This window comes from Oncorhynchus mykiss, chromosome 10 (genome assembly GCF_013265735.2).
Source record: "Oncorhynchus mykiss isolate Arlee chromosome 10, USDA_OmykA_1.1, whole genome shotgun sequence".
NCBI lineage: Eukaryota > Metazoa > Chordata > Actinopteri > Salmoniformes > Salmonidae > Oncorhynchus > Oncorhynchus mykiss.
Window position 1 is genome coordinate 33,492,276 of NC_048574.1, and position 15,949 is coordinate 33,508,224.

The 15,949-nt window shown below is 41.8% G+C and overlaps 1 protein-coding gene across 3 annotated transcripts in view; it reads right to left on the bottom strand.

Annotated features, from left to right (window-relative positions):
* Positions 1 to 2,057: 2,057 nt before the first annotated feature.
* The window catches only part of LOC110533678 (glycerophosphodiester phosphodiesterase domain-containing protein 5), a 51,180-nt gene continuing 37,288 nt past the window's right edge, over positions 2,058 to 15,949 (bottom strand). For all 3 annotated transcript variants that reach the window (XM_036990086.1, XM_021618127.2, XM_036990087.1), the window contains exons 3-16: positions 7,662 to 7,765; positions 7,367 to 7,460; positions 7,203 to 7,262; positions 6,989 to 7,087; positions 6,804 to 6,897; positions 6,466 to 6,611; positions 6,136 to 6,218; positions 5,603 to 5,753; positions 5,191 to 5,412; positions 4,924 to 5,069; positions 4,581 to 4,728; positions 4,110 to 4,192; positions 3,258 to 3,370; positions 2,058 to 3,005 (exon numbers count right to left, since the gene is read on the bottom strand). In XM_036990086.1, coding sequence (XP_036845981.1) covers positions 2,929 to 3,005; positions 3,258 to 3,370; positions 4,110 to 4,192; positions 4,581 to 4,728; positions 4,924 to 5,069; positions 5,191 to 5,412; positions 5,603 to 5,753; positions 6,136 to 6,218; positions 6,466 to 6,611; positions 6,804 to 6,897; positions 6,989 to 7,087; positions 7,203 to 7,262; positions 7,367 to 7,460; positions 7,662 to 7,765 — 1,620 coding nt within the window. In that variant the 3' untranslated portion in view covers positions 2,058 to 2,928. The remainder of the gene's footprint in view (positions 3,006 to 3,257; positions 3,371 to 4,109; positions 4,193 to 4,580; positions 4,729 to 4,923; positions 5,070 to 5,190; positions 5,413 to 5,602; positions 5,754 to 6,135; positions 6,219 to 6,465; positions 6,612 to 6,803; positions 6,898 to 6,988; positions 7,088 to 7,202; positions 7,263 to 7,366; positions 7,461 to 7,661; positions 7,766 to 15,949) is intronic.

Below are 15,949 nucleotides of genomic sequence, written 5' to 3' on the forward strand. Positions count from 1 at the left end.
ACCAATGTACCAATGAAACGCAATATTTTTCCAAAAATAAAGTATTATAATTTTCTGCAGCTGTTAAATCATTTCTGGTGAGAATGGCACATGGGGATACATTGTTTTTCTTCTGAATTTTCATCAGGAAGAACAACCAGCAGAGGTACGGCCTACAATTGGTTGGTAAAAATGATTCATAATACAGTAATTTATTAACATTTGCATAGGCATGAAATAAGCACACTGGATACATTTACATTCTTTATTTAAGCAAGTCGCTGATTTCAGATGGAAATCTGAGAGGAACATCACTCCACCCTTACTTCAGAGCAGGAGTCCACATGGTGGAAGTGTTGTCCAAATCCTTCATTAACACCATATATCCTGGATTGGGCCTAATCCAACACAGGCCTATTTATTCCTAAATGTATAATCCTAAACTGAACAGATTTGACCATTCTGTTGTTAGCAGTGTGCCATTTATAATGAATGGAGAAATGTTTATAATAGCACAATCAGGACTATTAAGGAACAGCTCTGTGAAACACTGCAATTTAAAAATATACTTGTTTTGCCAACTCACACAACTATGGGGTTTAATATCGACTAGAAACACTTTAAAAATGACAGTAAGTACATTTGCACAGAGGTAAAAAAAAAATATATATATATCCATAGTGTATGATGTACAACTACACAGTCATGTTTCCCCAAGATAAGGGGACATCTATTGCTTTATTTCCACATATGATCCACATATACTGTAGTTCAAGTCAAAAGATCTGAAACACCTACTCATTCAAGGGTTTTTCTTTATTTTGACTATTTTCTACATTGTAGAATAGTGAAGTCATCAAAACTATGAAATAACACACATGGAAACATGTAGTAACCAAAAAAAGTGTTAAATAAACATTTTATATTATAGATTCTTCAAAGTAGCCACCCTTTGCCTTGATGACAGCTTTGCACACGCTTGGCATTCTCTCAACCAGCTTCACCTGGAATGCTTTTCCAACAGTCTTGAAGGAGTTCCCACATATGCTGAGCACTTTTGCTTCACTCTGGAGTCCAACTCTTCCCAAACCATCTCAATTGGGTCGAGGTCGGGGGATTGTGGAGGCCAGATCATCTGATGTAGCACTCCATCACTCTCCTTCTTGGTCAAATAGCCCTTACACAACTTGGAGGTGTGTTTGGTCATTGTCCTGTTGAAAAACAAATAATAGTCCCACTAAGTGCAAACCAGATGGGATAGTGTATCACTGCAGAATGCTGTGGTAGCCATGCTGGTTAAGTGTGCCTTGAAGTCTAAATAAATCATTGACAGCGTCACCAGCAAAGCACCATCCCACCTCCTCCTCAATGCTTTACGGTGGGAACCACACATGCAGAGATTATCCGTTCACCTACTTTGCGTCTCACAAAGACAGAGCAAGTCTCTTCTTATTGGTGTCCTTTAGTTGTGATTTCTTTGCAGCAATTCGACCATGAATGCCTATTTCACGCAGTCTCCTCTGAACAGTTGATGTTGAGATGTGTCTGTTACTTTAAATCTGTGAAGCACTCATTTGGTCTGCAATTTTTGAGACTGGTAACTCTAATGAACTTATCCTCTGCAGCAGATGTCATGATGGGAGCCAGTCATCATAGCGCTTGATGGTTTTTGAGACTGCACTTGAAGAAACTTTCAAAGTTCTTGAAATTTTCCGGATTGACTGACGTTCATGTCTTACAGTAATAATGGATTGTCATTTCTCTTTGCTTATTTGAGCTGTTCTTGGTATAATATGGACTTGGTCTTTTACCAAATAGGGCTGGCTATCTTACGTATACCACCCCTACCTTGTCACAACACAACTGATTGGCTAAAACCCATTAAGGAAAGAAAGAAATTCCACAAATTAATTTTTAACCAGGCACACCTGTTAATTGAAATGCATTCTAATTGACTACCTCAGGAAGCTGGTTGAGAGAATGCCAAGAGTGTGCAAAGCGGTCAAGGAAAAGGGTGGTTACTTTGAAGAATCTCAAATGTATAATATATTTGATCTGTTTAACACTTTTTTGGTTACTACATGATTCCATATGTGTTATTTAATAGTTTTGATTATTCTACAATGTAGAAAATAGTAAAAATAAAGAAAAAACCTGGAATGAGTACTGTAGGTGTGTCCAAACTTTTGACTGGTACTATTCCTGAAATACTATTTATAGGAGTTGTGTCATATAACAATATAAGTACTGAAACACACTGCCGCTGCAACAGACTCTTCTTGTAACATAGCAGGAAACTAGTTTACAAAAAGGCAGCCACGTGAAGAGATAAGGATATAATAACTTCAACCTAAAGCAAACCAATCATGGCATGACAAAATAGGCAGAGAAAATATGATTGCAACATGGACTATGTTGACTATTGAATTCCCTTCATGTTCATACCTGTAAAACCACAATGCAAGAACAGTGTACATTCCCAATGATGCTAAATGTCCTTCACACATCGATAGGAGAGGACACACACTACTCCTCATGAGAGTGAATTCAGTCTTATAATAGCATACTATTTAGAACACCAAACCATGACAATCCTCTCAGAGGGAAAAGAAAATCATTGAAAAACAGTCATATTTTTAAAAAATGTACAGTTGAGAAGAAAAAACATCCCATGATCCTGCTTGAAATACAACTTTTAAAAAGGTCACTCCAGCAAGTAGATCAACAGTCTTCAAAACATTGAACATTCACAACTTTTAGAAGTTCAAAGTTCTAACATGTTGGCGGAAACATCTACGTTTAAAGTAGCAGCCATTGTGATTCTGTCTGTTGCAGTCTCCGTGTGATGCCGTCATAAGTGTAGTTAGCACAACCAGCTCAAACAGGTACAGAGACAATTCATCTGTAGTGTGTATTGTCCTGGCCATTCTCCAGGTATACAGACACAGCTCACTTGTACTGCCCAATGTCATAGCCATTCTCTGGATATAAATGTTCATCTGTATTGGTTACTCCATTGCTTACCTCTAAAAAAGGAGAAAAAAAAAAAGAAGAGTTCAACTTTGACCCTCACTCTTTTCCATTCTTGATTTGGTTCAGTGGGTTAGTTAGTTAGTTGAAGAATAGTGCTGGCAACATCAGGGTTGTGGGGTTGATACATGAATGGACTACATACTGATTATACTGTATGTTTCCGTGTCAACTTCCAACAGTTCTGTCAGTTGCTTTGGATAAAAGTGTCTGCTAAATGCCTATATTATATTTGATTTATTACGGACCTGAGAATATGAGTTTCTCCTTCATGATGTTGACGTCTCGGCTGGGCCGGCGTGTCACAGCACTCAGCATGATCTGCTCTGGGTTGTAGTTCTGCATGCCACTCATCCTCCATCTGACAGGGCGACACCGCACAGTCAGAGACACATTTAGAGTCAATATAAGCATAGTCAAATGATGAATCCATATTGATGAATACATATCTAAAAGAAACAGTGTACACTGAGTACAACCGTTAGAGCTTCAGGCACAATTAAAGCACAAGGACAGAAAACAACAAAGCAACATGGGAGTCACCCCAGTTACCTGATCAAGTGATAGCTGACAGACGCCAGAGTGCAGCAGAGAAACGTAGCATGCAGATCAGGCAGAACAAAATCAGTCAGAACAGATCAGGCAGAACAGAGGACAAATAGGGAAGAACAAGAGAGAGGAGGGAATGAAAGAGGACATAAGAAAAAAATATGATATGGACAAACAGAAGGAGAGAAATTGCCAGATGAGGAGGAGAAGAGAGAGACAGGGCAGTGAAAGGGAAAGAGCAGAAGCGTCAGTTCAGAAGCAGAAGGCTACGCAACACAAAGTTCAGAACACACAGACCTTTACATTTACACAACAGTCCTAAGAAACACTTAGTACATCAGACTAGACAATGGAGCAGAGCAGACATATCACCGAAGTGTGTACATCCAGCTTTCATCAGGGATCAGTGTAGTAGAGAACTCTGCATTGTTATTGCAATACTCTGGAAATACTCAAAAGTGTGAGGGTGAGGGCTATGCTGCAAATACACAACCATTCACAGCTAAATGAAAGGAGATTCAGTTTGATCGTAATGGAAAATGGGTACTTACTTTTGAAAGATGAATATTCCTGTAACTATGGCGATGGAGACAAGATCTGAGGTGATCCAGACTAAGCAGTATTCATACGGGCTCTGGAAACAAGAACAGCTGTTCAGAACCAACATCCACCACTAGATCGCAGCATCACCACAAATATACTGTACCTCTCATCATGATGAACATGCGATGACGATCAGAACATGAATGAAACTACTTGAGTTTTAAGTCCTAGTCTCGAGCTGTGTCGTTGGGTCTGCTGCTGTGTCCCCATACCTCACTTCGCTCTTACCCAGCTATTCTGCTGTTCCCTAGTCACTATCTGTACTCTCCCCTGCGGTCCCCAGCCTCTGTACTGTAGCAGTTAAAAGGGGTACCCAGTCATAGAAAATTGACTGTTACACTCATGGGTATCTTCCATACGTCTATACTGTACCAAAAGTGTAGTTAATGCAATGAAGTGGTGTAGACGGAGATTCTTACCATGAGCCAGATGGGGTAGGGCACCTTGCGGAGGACCTGGGGGGCGTCGGAGGAGACAGAAGGCACTCCGCTGCACCACAGCACTGAATAGAGCCACGGCTCATTCACCGGGTACACCATCACACTCATGTTGTTCACCAGGAAGTCCCTACAAAGATAAATAGTTATTGGACATGCTAGCCTGTGAGTAACCGTAACGCAGGGTGAGGTTAGGGTTAGGGATTAAGATAAGATTCTAGGACTTTTTAGATTACATGTTTGGACCTCCCAGATAACATTTTGGACAATCCCAGCAGGTGAATGGTTAGGGTTAGAGTTTGAGAGTAACAGTAGTATGTCTTACTGAATGTCCTTGTTACTGGCCTGTGAGTAGCGCAGGGTGAGGCTGCTGATGCCCCTGTGTCTGACCTCCTCCCCTGACAGTTTCTCTAAGGAGGTCTGCTGCAGCCCCCTGACACGGCCCCTGTCTGTGTCCGGAGTCCACGTCACCTAAAAAACCACAGGGCACAAGACACAGGGTAAGAGTCTGGACCTGCTTTTTGATTTACACATCTCTACCAATGTTGCTAAGGACTCAGTGACAGATAGATACACAGAAAGTCCTCCTCACCCTCTTCTGTGATATCCCAGACCTCTGGACGGCCCACAGGGTGTCCATGATCCAGGTCTTGTAGTGTGGGTGTTCTGGGGGAGGTCTCTGGAGGTTTAACAGGGCTGAGCGGTTGGCTCTGGCTGTCAGGCGGAGCATCTCTACCAGGCTACACACTGTCAGGTTCCCCATTCGGTTCCGTTCCCTCCCTGTCAGAGACCCAACCGTCCAGTAGGGGTCGCTCTGGAGAGAGAGGGAAGAGAGGTGTTTTATTTGATGAAGTGATGCAAAGTGGAGTGAAAAAATATACTTGGTGTGGGGAGAGGGAAGGGTAGACTAGAGAAGGGGAGAGACTGAGAAAGAGCAATACAAGGAGGGAGAGAGACATATACCCAGTGAGAGGGAGAGAGAGACAGATGGGGGAGAGAGGTACCTCCAAAAACCACTGCCCCGCATTTAGAGAGCGAATCTCTGTCCAATTGAAGAGAGAGGCGTCCTCGTGCTGTTTGTCTGGAAAGACCTTGGCGATGTTAGTGGTCCTTCTCAGGGTGCGGTCTCGCATCAGGAAGGGCACCCCGTCCAGACTGTAGAGGACAGTTGGGACCACAGACTGACATCACTGAACCAGTAACATTTATGTCACTGCTTTCATAAATAAAATAAAGAGGTTCTGTGGCAATGGGAGTACTAAAATGGGCCTGTAATAACAGGCTATAATGCACTAGTGAAAAGGAATGGATGTGAGATTAAAATTGTCTTAAAACAAGTTGACTATGTCAAAGGCAGGGTCAGAACGGGGGTGTTTAGATTTTCTCCATAACCTTTTACACGCTGTGAATGTTGCTATGGCTTCATTACAGAAAGGCCCACCTGCCGTTACCGGTCTACTGTAGAGAACTCATTACTCCTAACATTAAGGTGGTAGGGTGGGGTTAGGTTATAGGCTGGTAGAGTATGGTTGGGTACCTGACGGAGACGTCGGCCTCCAGGGAGCTGACCCCCTGTTGCAGGGCCTTGTTGAAGGACATCAGGGTGTTCTCTGGAGCCAGCTACAGCACAGGACACACACACACAGGGGGACAGACAGAGAGACAGGAGGTACAATGGGTTATCATGGGTTGTTAGAATTTGATGGCAGTCATTTGAGCTAGAGGTGGAAAGGCAAATTATTTCAGCTTTAAAGAAATAGGAAATAGGTTAGCAGCCGACTGACTACATGTGGAGATTCCTTAGGATCTACATGAAGCGGCTAGAGAGTAGGAGGCAAGAAGATTCTGTAGGGAGACACAGACTCACCATTGGAGCCCCCCGTCTTCCAATGACATCAGGTCGAGGTTTGAGGCTGTTCCTGTCCATGATACAGGGTGAGGTGATGGCAAGGGGAACCATGTAGAGGACCAGCAGGACACTTAGGTAGACAAGCAACACAATCATGTGGAACTCTGGGAAGGAGGAAGACCATAGAGTGAGGACATTAGGTCCCAGATTTCTGACTGCTGCTGCAATCATTGTTCATTATCAAAAATCTTTATGGTTATAATGATAATAATCATGAAGTAATGTAATAATGTATACTATTGGTATCCTGATTAGAGTTACAGTGAAAGCCAATCAAAATCCAACCCAATACTTACTGGTTCTCCCTGCACGGATCACATGTCCAGCGACCAGCCAACCCAGCGCTGTGACAGCAGCCAGAGCTCCTATGTGCAGGAAAGGACCTGTGAACTGAATTACAACACAGAAAGACAGGAGTTTTATAACCTTGTTCACCCACACACACACACGCACAGAGAAACCAACAAAGAGAGATGTAGACCTGTAGCGATATAAGAATGATGTCCCATTCGTCCCCCCACACATCACTGATGGAGACCACACCACTGACAGTGGTGATCAAGGCAGCCAACACACCAATCTGTGGGGACCAACATATCAACAGTTTGATTTGTTCTACACATTCCTATGCAGGGCTAACAGTAACATGGTATTCATTTCCTCATCAGTAGGTCAGAGTTCATTTAAAGGCCTACCTTGTGGATCCAGTAGAGGTTCAGCTGCTGTCCCAGTGAAATATGACAGAGTGCTAAAACCTGGATATGAACAGAGCCACAATCAGGTTAGATCTTACTGAACCTGCAGCAACAACATGTGTTTTACTGTGTGTACAGGCATTTAACCAAAACATGAAACTTACCATTAAAAATGTTATGTAACTAAAGCCAACTGCGGTGGTTGCAAGAATGGGGACAGTGCCGTCCTTCCATTCCCCAGAACGGTTGTATAGTAACCTGAGAAAGAGAGACAGAGGGTGGGGAAGTTGAGCCAGTGTCTTGATAAGAGGACCAGCCCTGATAGGACATATTGAAATACGCACACATTAAATTACTAATTGAAAGCTGCTCAAAAAGACAGAGACTGCTTCTGGGGGACAGAAACAATGGTGCAAACTCAGCTCACAGCCACTCTGGTAAGGACTAACTTGCACTCACCAGTTGAATTGGTTGTAGTCATTGTGGGCCTCCAACCAGAAGTAAGCCCAGAAGAGGAGCAGGGAGAAGGTGCTGCACAAGATGATGAACCATGCACATTCCCACTGGTGAACACACAACAGAATTAAGAAGACATGTACTTTCTATAACACTTTTAACATAACGTTCCACAACTTTCAGCTTAAACAATCACACAATGAGTAAAACAAGCCTAAAACAAATCACATCTTAAAACGAAACTGTATAAAAATATTTTTTTTATGAATTTCCCCTTGGTAACCCCTGATTGGTAACATAACTTCCACCTTTCATCTGTCCTCTGGCATGACTGGCTTGAAAGTTTGGTCAGATTACCAGGCACTTCCCCCATAGTAATTGACTGGATTGAGGGGGGTAAAACAGGTCAGGGGCGCATGCAGAAAGGGAACAAGGTTGCGAAAGAGAAAATTTCCCAATTATAATTATTTTATTGAGGGGAAATGTGGTTCTCTCACCTAGCTATCTTAAGATGAATGCACTAACTGTAAGTCACAAATGACTAAAATGTAAATAAGTAATTCTAAAGAATATGGAATAATGTCAGCTGTATTCATGACATCTCTATCTGCCACGTTTTACAACGTTTGCGTACTGAATGTGGCCCAGGTCAGACCACAGCCAGGTGTAGTTGACCAGTAGTCAGCTTTACATCTCATGATGGCCAGACTAGTGCTGCACCTCATCCACATCTCCTACAGTCTATTATTAGAGGCCTGGCGATAATGTGTAGACGCGTGGTAGTTAAGAGGGGAATACCACATTAACACTTACACTGCACTCAGAGGAAAGGCTAGGAATCTCAGAGGCCTCACCTTTTTTTAAATTTATTTTTATTTCACCTTTATTTAACCAGGTAGGCTAGTTGAGAACAAGTTCTCATTTACAACTGCGACCTGGCCAATATAAAGCATAGCAGTTTGAACAGACAACAGAGTTACACATGGAGTAAACAATTAACAAGTCAATAACACAGTAGAAAAAAAAGAAAGAAAAATAGAGTCTATATACATTGTGTGCAAAAGGCATTAGGAGGTAGGCAAATAATTACAATTTAGCAGATTAACACTGGAGTGATAAATGATCAGATGGTCATGTGCAGGTAGAGATACTGGTGTGCAAAAGAGCAGAAAAGTAAATAAATAAAAACAGTATGAGACGAGGTAGGTAAATTGGGTGGGCTATTTACCAATGGACTATGTACAGCTGCAGCGATTGGTTAGCTGCTCAGATAGCAGATGTTTAAAGTTGGTGAGGGAGATAAGTCTCCAACTTCAGCGATTTTTGCATTTCGTTCCAGTCACAGGCAGCAGAGAACTGGAAGGAAAGGCGGCCAAATGGGGTGTTGGCTTTAGGGATGATCAGTGAGATACACCTGCTGGAGCGCGTGCTACGGGTGGGTGTTGCCATCGTGACCAGTGAACTGAGATAAGGCGGAGCTTTACTTAGCATGGACTTGTAGATGACCTGGAGCCAGTGGGTCTGGCGACGAATATGTAGCGAAGGCCAGCCGACTAGAGCATACAGGTCGCAGTGGTGGGTGGTATAAGGTGCTTTAGTAACATACCACATTAACACTTACACTGCACTCAGAGGAAAGGCTAGGAATCTCATCAGTGAGGCCTCACCTTCTATGGTTAGAGTTAATGCACAGGGGAGAATGGGAGAGTAGAGTGCTGGTGTTTAAATGATGTCTGGTTTCTGAGGTAACCGCCACACTACTTCTGTTGAGACAGTCAATTACCTGGTCTCACACAATACTTCACAGCCGTGACAAGTGTGTGTGTGTGTGTGTGTGTGTGTGTACAGTGCTGTGAAAAAGTATTTGCCCACTACATAGGTTTCTCTACTGTTGTATATTTTTTATATTGAACATTATCAGATCTCCAACCAAAACCTAATATTAGATAAAGGGAACCTGAGTGAACAAATAACAATGATTATACTTATTTAATTTATTTCATAAATAAAGTTACCCAATGCCCCTGTGTGAAAAAGTAATTGCCACCTGACACACCTGTTTGTTGTGCCACCTTTAACAGCAATGACTCCAATCAAACGCTTCCCGTAGTTGTGGATCAGTCTCTCACATCGCTGTGGAGGAATTTTGGCCCACTCTTGCATGCAGAACTTCTTTAACTCAGCAACATTTGTGGGTTTTCAAGCATGAACTGCTGGTTTCAAGTCCTGCCACAACATCTCCATTGGGATTAGGTCTGGACTTTGACTAGGTTATTCCAAAACTTCACATTATTGCTTTTTAACCATGTTCATGTTGACTTGATTGTGTGTTTTGGATCATTGTCTTGCTGCATGACCCAGCTGCGCTTCAGCTTCAGCTCACAGACAGATGGCCTGACATTCTCCTGCACAATTCTCTGATACAGAGCGTAATACACGATTTCTTCTATTAAGTTTAGATCATCCAGGTGCTTACAGGTGCTTTTTTGGCAAACTTCAGTCAACGTTTGGATGAGATGGGTCCAATTATGTCTAGCGAAAACCAAACATTGGATTCCAAAGTAAGAAACTCATACCAACGGTGAAGCATGGTGGTGATAGTGTGATGGTTTGCTACCTCAGGACCTGGGTGACTTGCCTTAATAGAAGGAACCGTCTGTGAGCTGAAGCGCAGCTGGGTCATGCGGCAAGACAATGATCCAAATCACACAATCAAGTCTACATGAAAATGGCTAAAAAGCATCACATTTGAAGTTTTGGAATGACCTAGTCAAAGTCCAGATATAATCCCAATTGAGATGTTGCAGTTCATGCATGCAAGTGGGCCAACATTTCTCCACAGTGATGAGAGACTGATCAACAACTACAGGAAACATTTGGTTGCAGTCATTGCAGCTTAAGGTGGCAGAACCCGTTATTGAGTTGTCGTGTCTTTACTATCATTAAATTGAAGACTTAGTTTTTTATCTAAGATTCCTGTAATTAGTATTATGCGATTAAACTGAATAATCATGTAACTGTAATTAACTAGGAAGTCGGGGCACCAAGGAAAGTATTCAGATTACAAAGTTATAATTTCCCAATATAACCTTTCAGATATTTTCATATCTGATCAGTAGTCTTCTGATTAATTATTTATTTGTTTTACCTCACGTTAGTCTCATTCCAAACGCCGTACATTTTTGGTTATCTGCACGAACCCAGTCTTCACTATGAGTCATCCATACATCAATTGTCTTAAGTCATTTATTTATTACTAAGTAATTCACAGAAATGCATAAACAAACAAACACTGTAAATGTGGTTACATGAAATGATAGGAAAATGTGCCCTAGTGGGCTGAACCGGCATGGCGGCTTGTTAGACAAAAGGGGAAATGGAGGAGGGGGGGGGGGGTCCAAAAAGTCACTACAGAGTGAGAATTATAACAATTAAAATACTAATCCTTTACATATGAACGCTTACTCATTCGGGAACAATTGCAATCAATATATATATATTTACGCTCAGTGTGTTATCTTGATCGCTGGTGAAAAGTTTGTGTCTTTCGTAGAATTGTCCGTCTCTCTCCCTCTCGGTCTTGGTTAGACGGGGTAGTTCAAAGTGACATTCGTTATAGAATGGATGTTTCGGCGGTTGTCGTTCTTTGCATTCAATGATACCGAATTCCTAGCTGCAGACTAGTAATGAATATCAAAGACTTGTTCTCATTCTGTCGGTATCGACAGTCTAAGAGTTTAACCACGTGGTATGGTTAAAATATTCAGCAATGGTCTACAACCTTTGTCCTCCCCTAATGGAGAAAAACATGGTCTGCTGATAATTTCTCAAAGTTGGGTTTTATTCGGAATGGCAGAAAAGGGCTGTCCCAGGATGTCTGACCCTAACTGGGCTCAGGGGCAGTCCTCTGATTTAGTTAACTCCAATTCCCTTTTTGAGTTTTCCTTTATTAAACAGTCCAAAATCATATTACACAATTTTACAAACAGTATCATACTCACTCATTCATCTTATACAACAATTAGATGTAAACCTTATATCTGGGGCTATTATATAAACATGATATAATATATATATACATAAGCGTTATGGTAAAGTGGCCACACCGTCTCCCATGGGCTTCCCAAGTTGTGACAAACGGACCAGTTTGTAGCTGGATTCTTCACCGATCTTTTACACTTTCTCCGGAACATGAAATTTGTTCGTACCTCAAGTTCTGTGAGGTGGAAGGATTTCCTTTGTCTCCATGAAAAACGACTCTATAACTGTGTGTCCATGAGGTCTTCTCAGGAATTCACGACCTCTGACCACAGCAGCCTAGCTGAAGGAGGCAGGGGGGGGGGGGGGCAGGGAGAGGGGGATGGGGTTGCTATACTCAAAGAGGCCAACGTCATGACAGAGTGTAAGGGGGCAATTCATTTTTCACATAGGGGAATTGGGTGTTGCATAACTTTGTTAATTAAATAAATAAAATCAGTACAGTTGTTATTTGTAAACTCAGGTTCCCTTTATCTAATATTTTGGTGGAAGATCTGATAACATTCAGCATAAGTAAAAATATGCAAAAATGTAGAAAATCAGTAAGGGGGCAAACACTTTTTCATGGCACTAAAAGGAGTAAAGTTAGACTCTGGACCTAATGTGACAAATAGAAGTAATAGAAAAGTGACATGGGGAAGGGGCTCTGACAATGTCAGGTTTTATTTAATTGATTTAAGGTCGACTTACGCTGAGGTGAAAGTGCATAGGTGTTTTATTTTCGATTCCTTTAATTCAGGAAGTTAGCTAGTGCTGGGAGACAACCAAGGATAATAATATTTTCTGCACCTTTTCCAGACAACACATTACAGTGGGTGATCATACCTCTCACACCTTTAAAACCCAAGGGAGTAGAAATATCCACACAGTAGTTCCTGAAAACAATGAAGTCCAGTCAGTGACCCCAGCCTGGTTCTTCTCCCTGAGCTCCATAGACCATCTGTGGTTACTGGTTTATCAATAGAGGGATGATGGGGCTCAGAGATAACTCTTTATTTTTACTGAAAACACTCCCCCACTGGACAAACACTAAGTGCACATTAGCACATTTTACAGTTTCTCAACTCTGGTCCGTAGGTACCCCCAGTCATATTGGGCAAACAGGTAGCATCCCTATGCAGAGTCGAAATGAATCATTTTGCAGGCATCTTTTCACCTTTCCAGGTGTAGTCTTTTTTTGCCAATATGTGAGATACACCAACCAGCCCAGTGCACAGCCAGTCACAGTGGAAGTCATTTTACAGTATAGTAGGGCCATTTCAGACACAACCATAACCAACCACACTATCGATGATACAGTAAGTCAGTCTTTAGCACAGTGTCATTGTCACCAAGCTGATGACGTCTAATCCTGACGTCCTTCTAATCCCATCACTTCCTCCTCCAGACTGTGCCTTGGCTTCATTCTCCTTCCCTCTCTAACGTCTTCACAGCCTGCTAATTATAACCCTGATAGACAGTGCTGCCCTACCACACTGTTTCATCTATTGAGAAGGACATTGATTCATCACAATGAAGTAGCTAAATCAGAGAAACCTTATGACTGCCTACCATTTCCGGCAAACCTCCTCAGACAGACGTGTACATCTCACTTCTGTATGATACAGTACTATGCACACTTATTATCCTATGGATTTTGCCATATCAGGTGCATGGTACTACATGAAAATACGCACATAAAAACAGGACAAATATAATTTGTGTCTCAATGACAACTGATGGAGCTATGAATTCAACTCCAGCTAGAAATGTAACTTGTTCAGCATGGGCTGCTTTATGGTTTGCTAATCTTGAGCGAAAGCGTTTCTAGGTCATTAATTACAAAGTTCTCTATGAGCTTGAAGAGCAGGACAGAGGTAACCTGTTTCTGAGAAATAACAACCTACTACTCAAAGTAATACCACTAAGTAACAGAAGAAAAAGCGATGATATACAAACACAGGAGGGTCAACTCAGGCCTGGGAATCACAGTAGCACTCTCTCAATGGTCAAGAATTAACTCTAATAATAAGAGTCGGAGAGATAGGTATTGTAAGAGAGTTGCATTTAGTATGTGTAGGGATGAACATGTGATTCTCATTGATGTGTATTTGGATGATATGAATGTCTGTGTGCATGAGTATGCATCGTGTGTGCGTGTGAGTGAGTGCTTTGTAAATGGAGAGAGGGAAAGCAGGTGTGCAGCTGTGTGTTTGTATTTTTCCTCTTGGTCAGCAGCTCATTACTGCCCCGCTCACACATTCCCTACTAACTGGCCTAATTTATGGACAACATACTGGGTTTTTGTAGTCCAATGACAAGTTAAGAACAGCAGGAGCGGCTCTGATACTCCAGTCTGCATCACACACAGCTGGGAGTCTGGGTAGAAGCATTATATTAAAAACACCCCCATTTACTTCTACAACAAGCTTATGGCTACCAAGGCCTGCCACAAACCTAATACTTTACAATGAGCAAAGTGTTACATACCACTATTTACAGAAAATGTCATTTGAGTTACATTTAATAATATTACATTTTTTAAAGTATGCTATTGGATAAATTTAACAATTTAACAAGGACGGTAGCTATAATAAATCTTTCCTGAAAGGTTGAATGCATTGAACTCAGACTTTTGCTTTTGGTAAATACTTACTTGCTTGCTTGCCTGCCTGTCTGTCACTTTTTTCGTGTATGTAGAGGTTTTAGAAAATTTCTGGGCCTCCAGAACAGAATCAGACAAATAGAAAACGTTTAAATTATTCCTGAGGTGTGATAAGGTTTCAATGCAGGATGGGCAGAATTATGTTCTGCTAGCCCTTTAAAATGAGTTGAGTTATATAGTACACACTGACCTCTATAGCAATGCACACTACTCACTCTACACTCTGCCCCTTTCTAGACAAGAAAATACAGTACATGCTAACATTTTACAGAAAGCTGACAGGTATAACACTTTATTACTTGTTATAAGCACCTATGAACTATAATGTCTTATTATAAGGCTTATAATATGTTATTTCTCTCCAGGAAGCATATATCTAAGGTAGGGTTCATTCAGGCAGGTTCTTGCCTGGCAGGCTGACTGATATTGTTGTGCTCCATCTCACACGTGTCAGGCTACTGTATCTAAGTCCCCAAAACAATTTCACTGTTCTTTCCCTGCAGGTGATATGGCTCCTGGCTTTGTTTTGCTTACAAACAAGCCTCACTATCAGTTTTGGAAATTCATCTGTCACCCGTGGTCTGGACAAGGCAGTTCTTCAATTAACAGACTTCTGTTGTGTAGTGACATTTTTACTACTGTTGCCAAAGCCCCTCACTGTTCCTAGCCCTACACTGCCCAAATACCTACTTTCATGCCAGTGGCCTAAAATAAAAGCTAAGCAAAGTTTTGTAAAACTGTTCACTGAGAGCAAGGCTAGTTTCATCATTTAGGTCAACACAGCTGCTGACGTTTGCCAAGCTTTTCATTGCTTACACTAAAATCTCTAAGTAGCCGGACCATAACAACACAACGTCAGACGGTAACCAGTTCATGAAAGATCGTTCTGGTTTAAACAGTGATTCCACTTTGGTACTTGGAGCTAAATCAGGTGCTGCAGTAGTGCTAATGACAGCCTAATAAACAGGCTAGCCGACTTTTGTTCTACATCCTGTACAGGGTCACACACACACACAAACTGTGGTTGTGAAGGTGTATCAATCCCTATATCGGTAACTCATCATTATCATTGATGATTTGCGGTCTCATGCTGCTCAGTAAATGTCCGATGAGGAGATCCAAAGCGTTTTCCTATTGAGCTCAAGCCTAGTTATTAACGCAAGCTATATTAACGCAGGCTTTCCAGCCATACATCATTAGCACAGATCCCCTGTTTTGGCCTCAGTCCATGTGGGTAAATAGATATTATGTCTTACAGTCATTCAGTACGGGTTATAGATGTTTTACTCCTTAAAGGGGCATCAGTTTGTCTCAGTTTGATTAGGTGAGTGAAAGGGCATCAGTTCCTTTGGAATTTGATACTGAGGCCTATCTTTCCCCAGTCTGTGTCACACGGCGATGAGAGGAGACAAGACGACAGGTCTCTCTGTACATCACTCCCTTTAATAATAAGTCATTTGACTGATTGAGAACAAGAGTGGTCTTCCGTAACAAGTCCAGGCATGTTGTCAGCATGTGCAATTAAAGGTCAGGACAATCTAACTCTCAGATATTCCATTGATTGGTATGAGAAGAGGACATACCAATACACCCATAATTTGTCCACAAC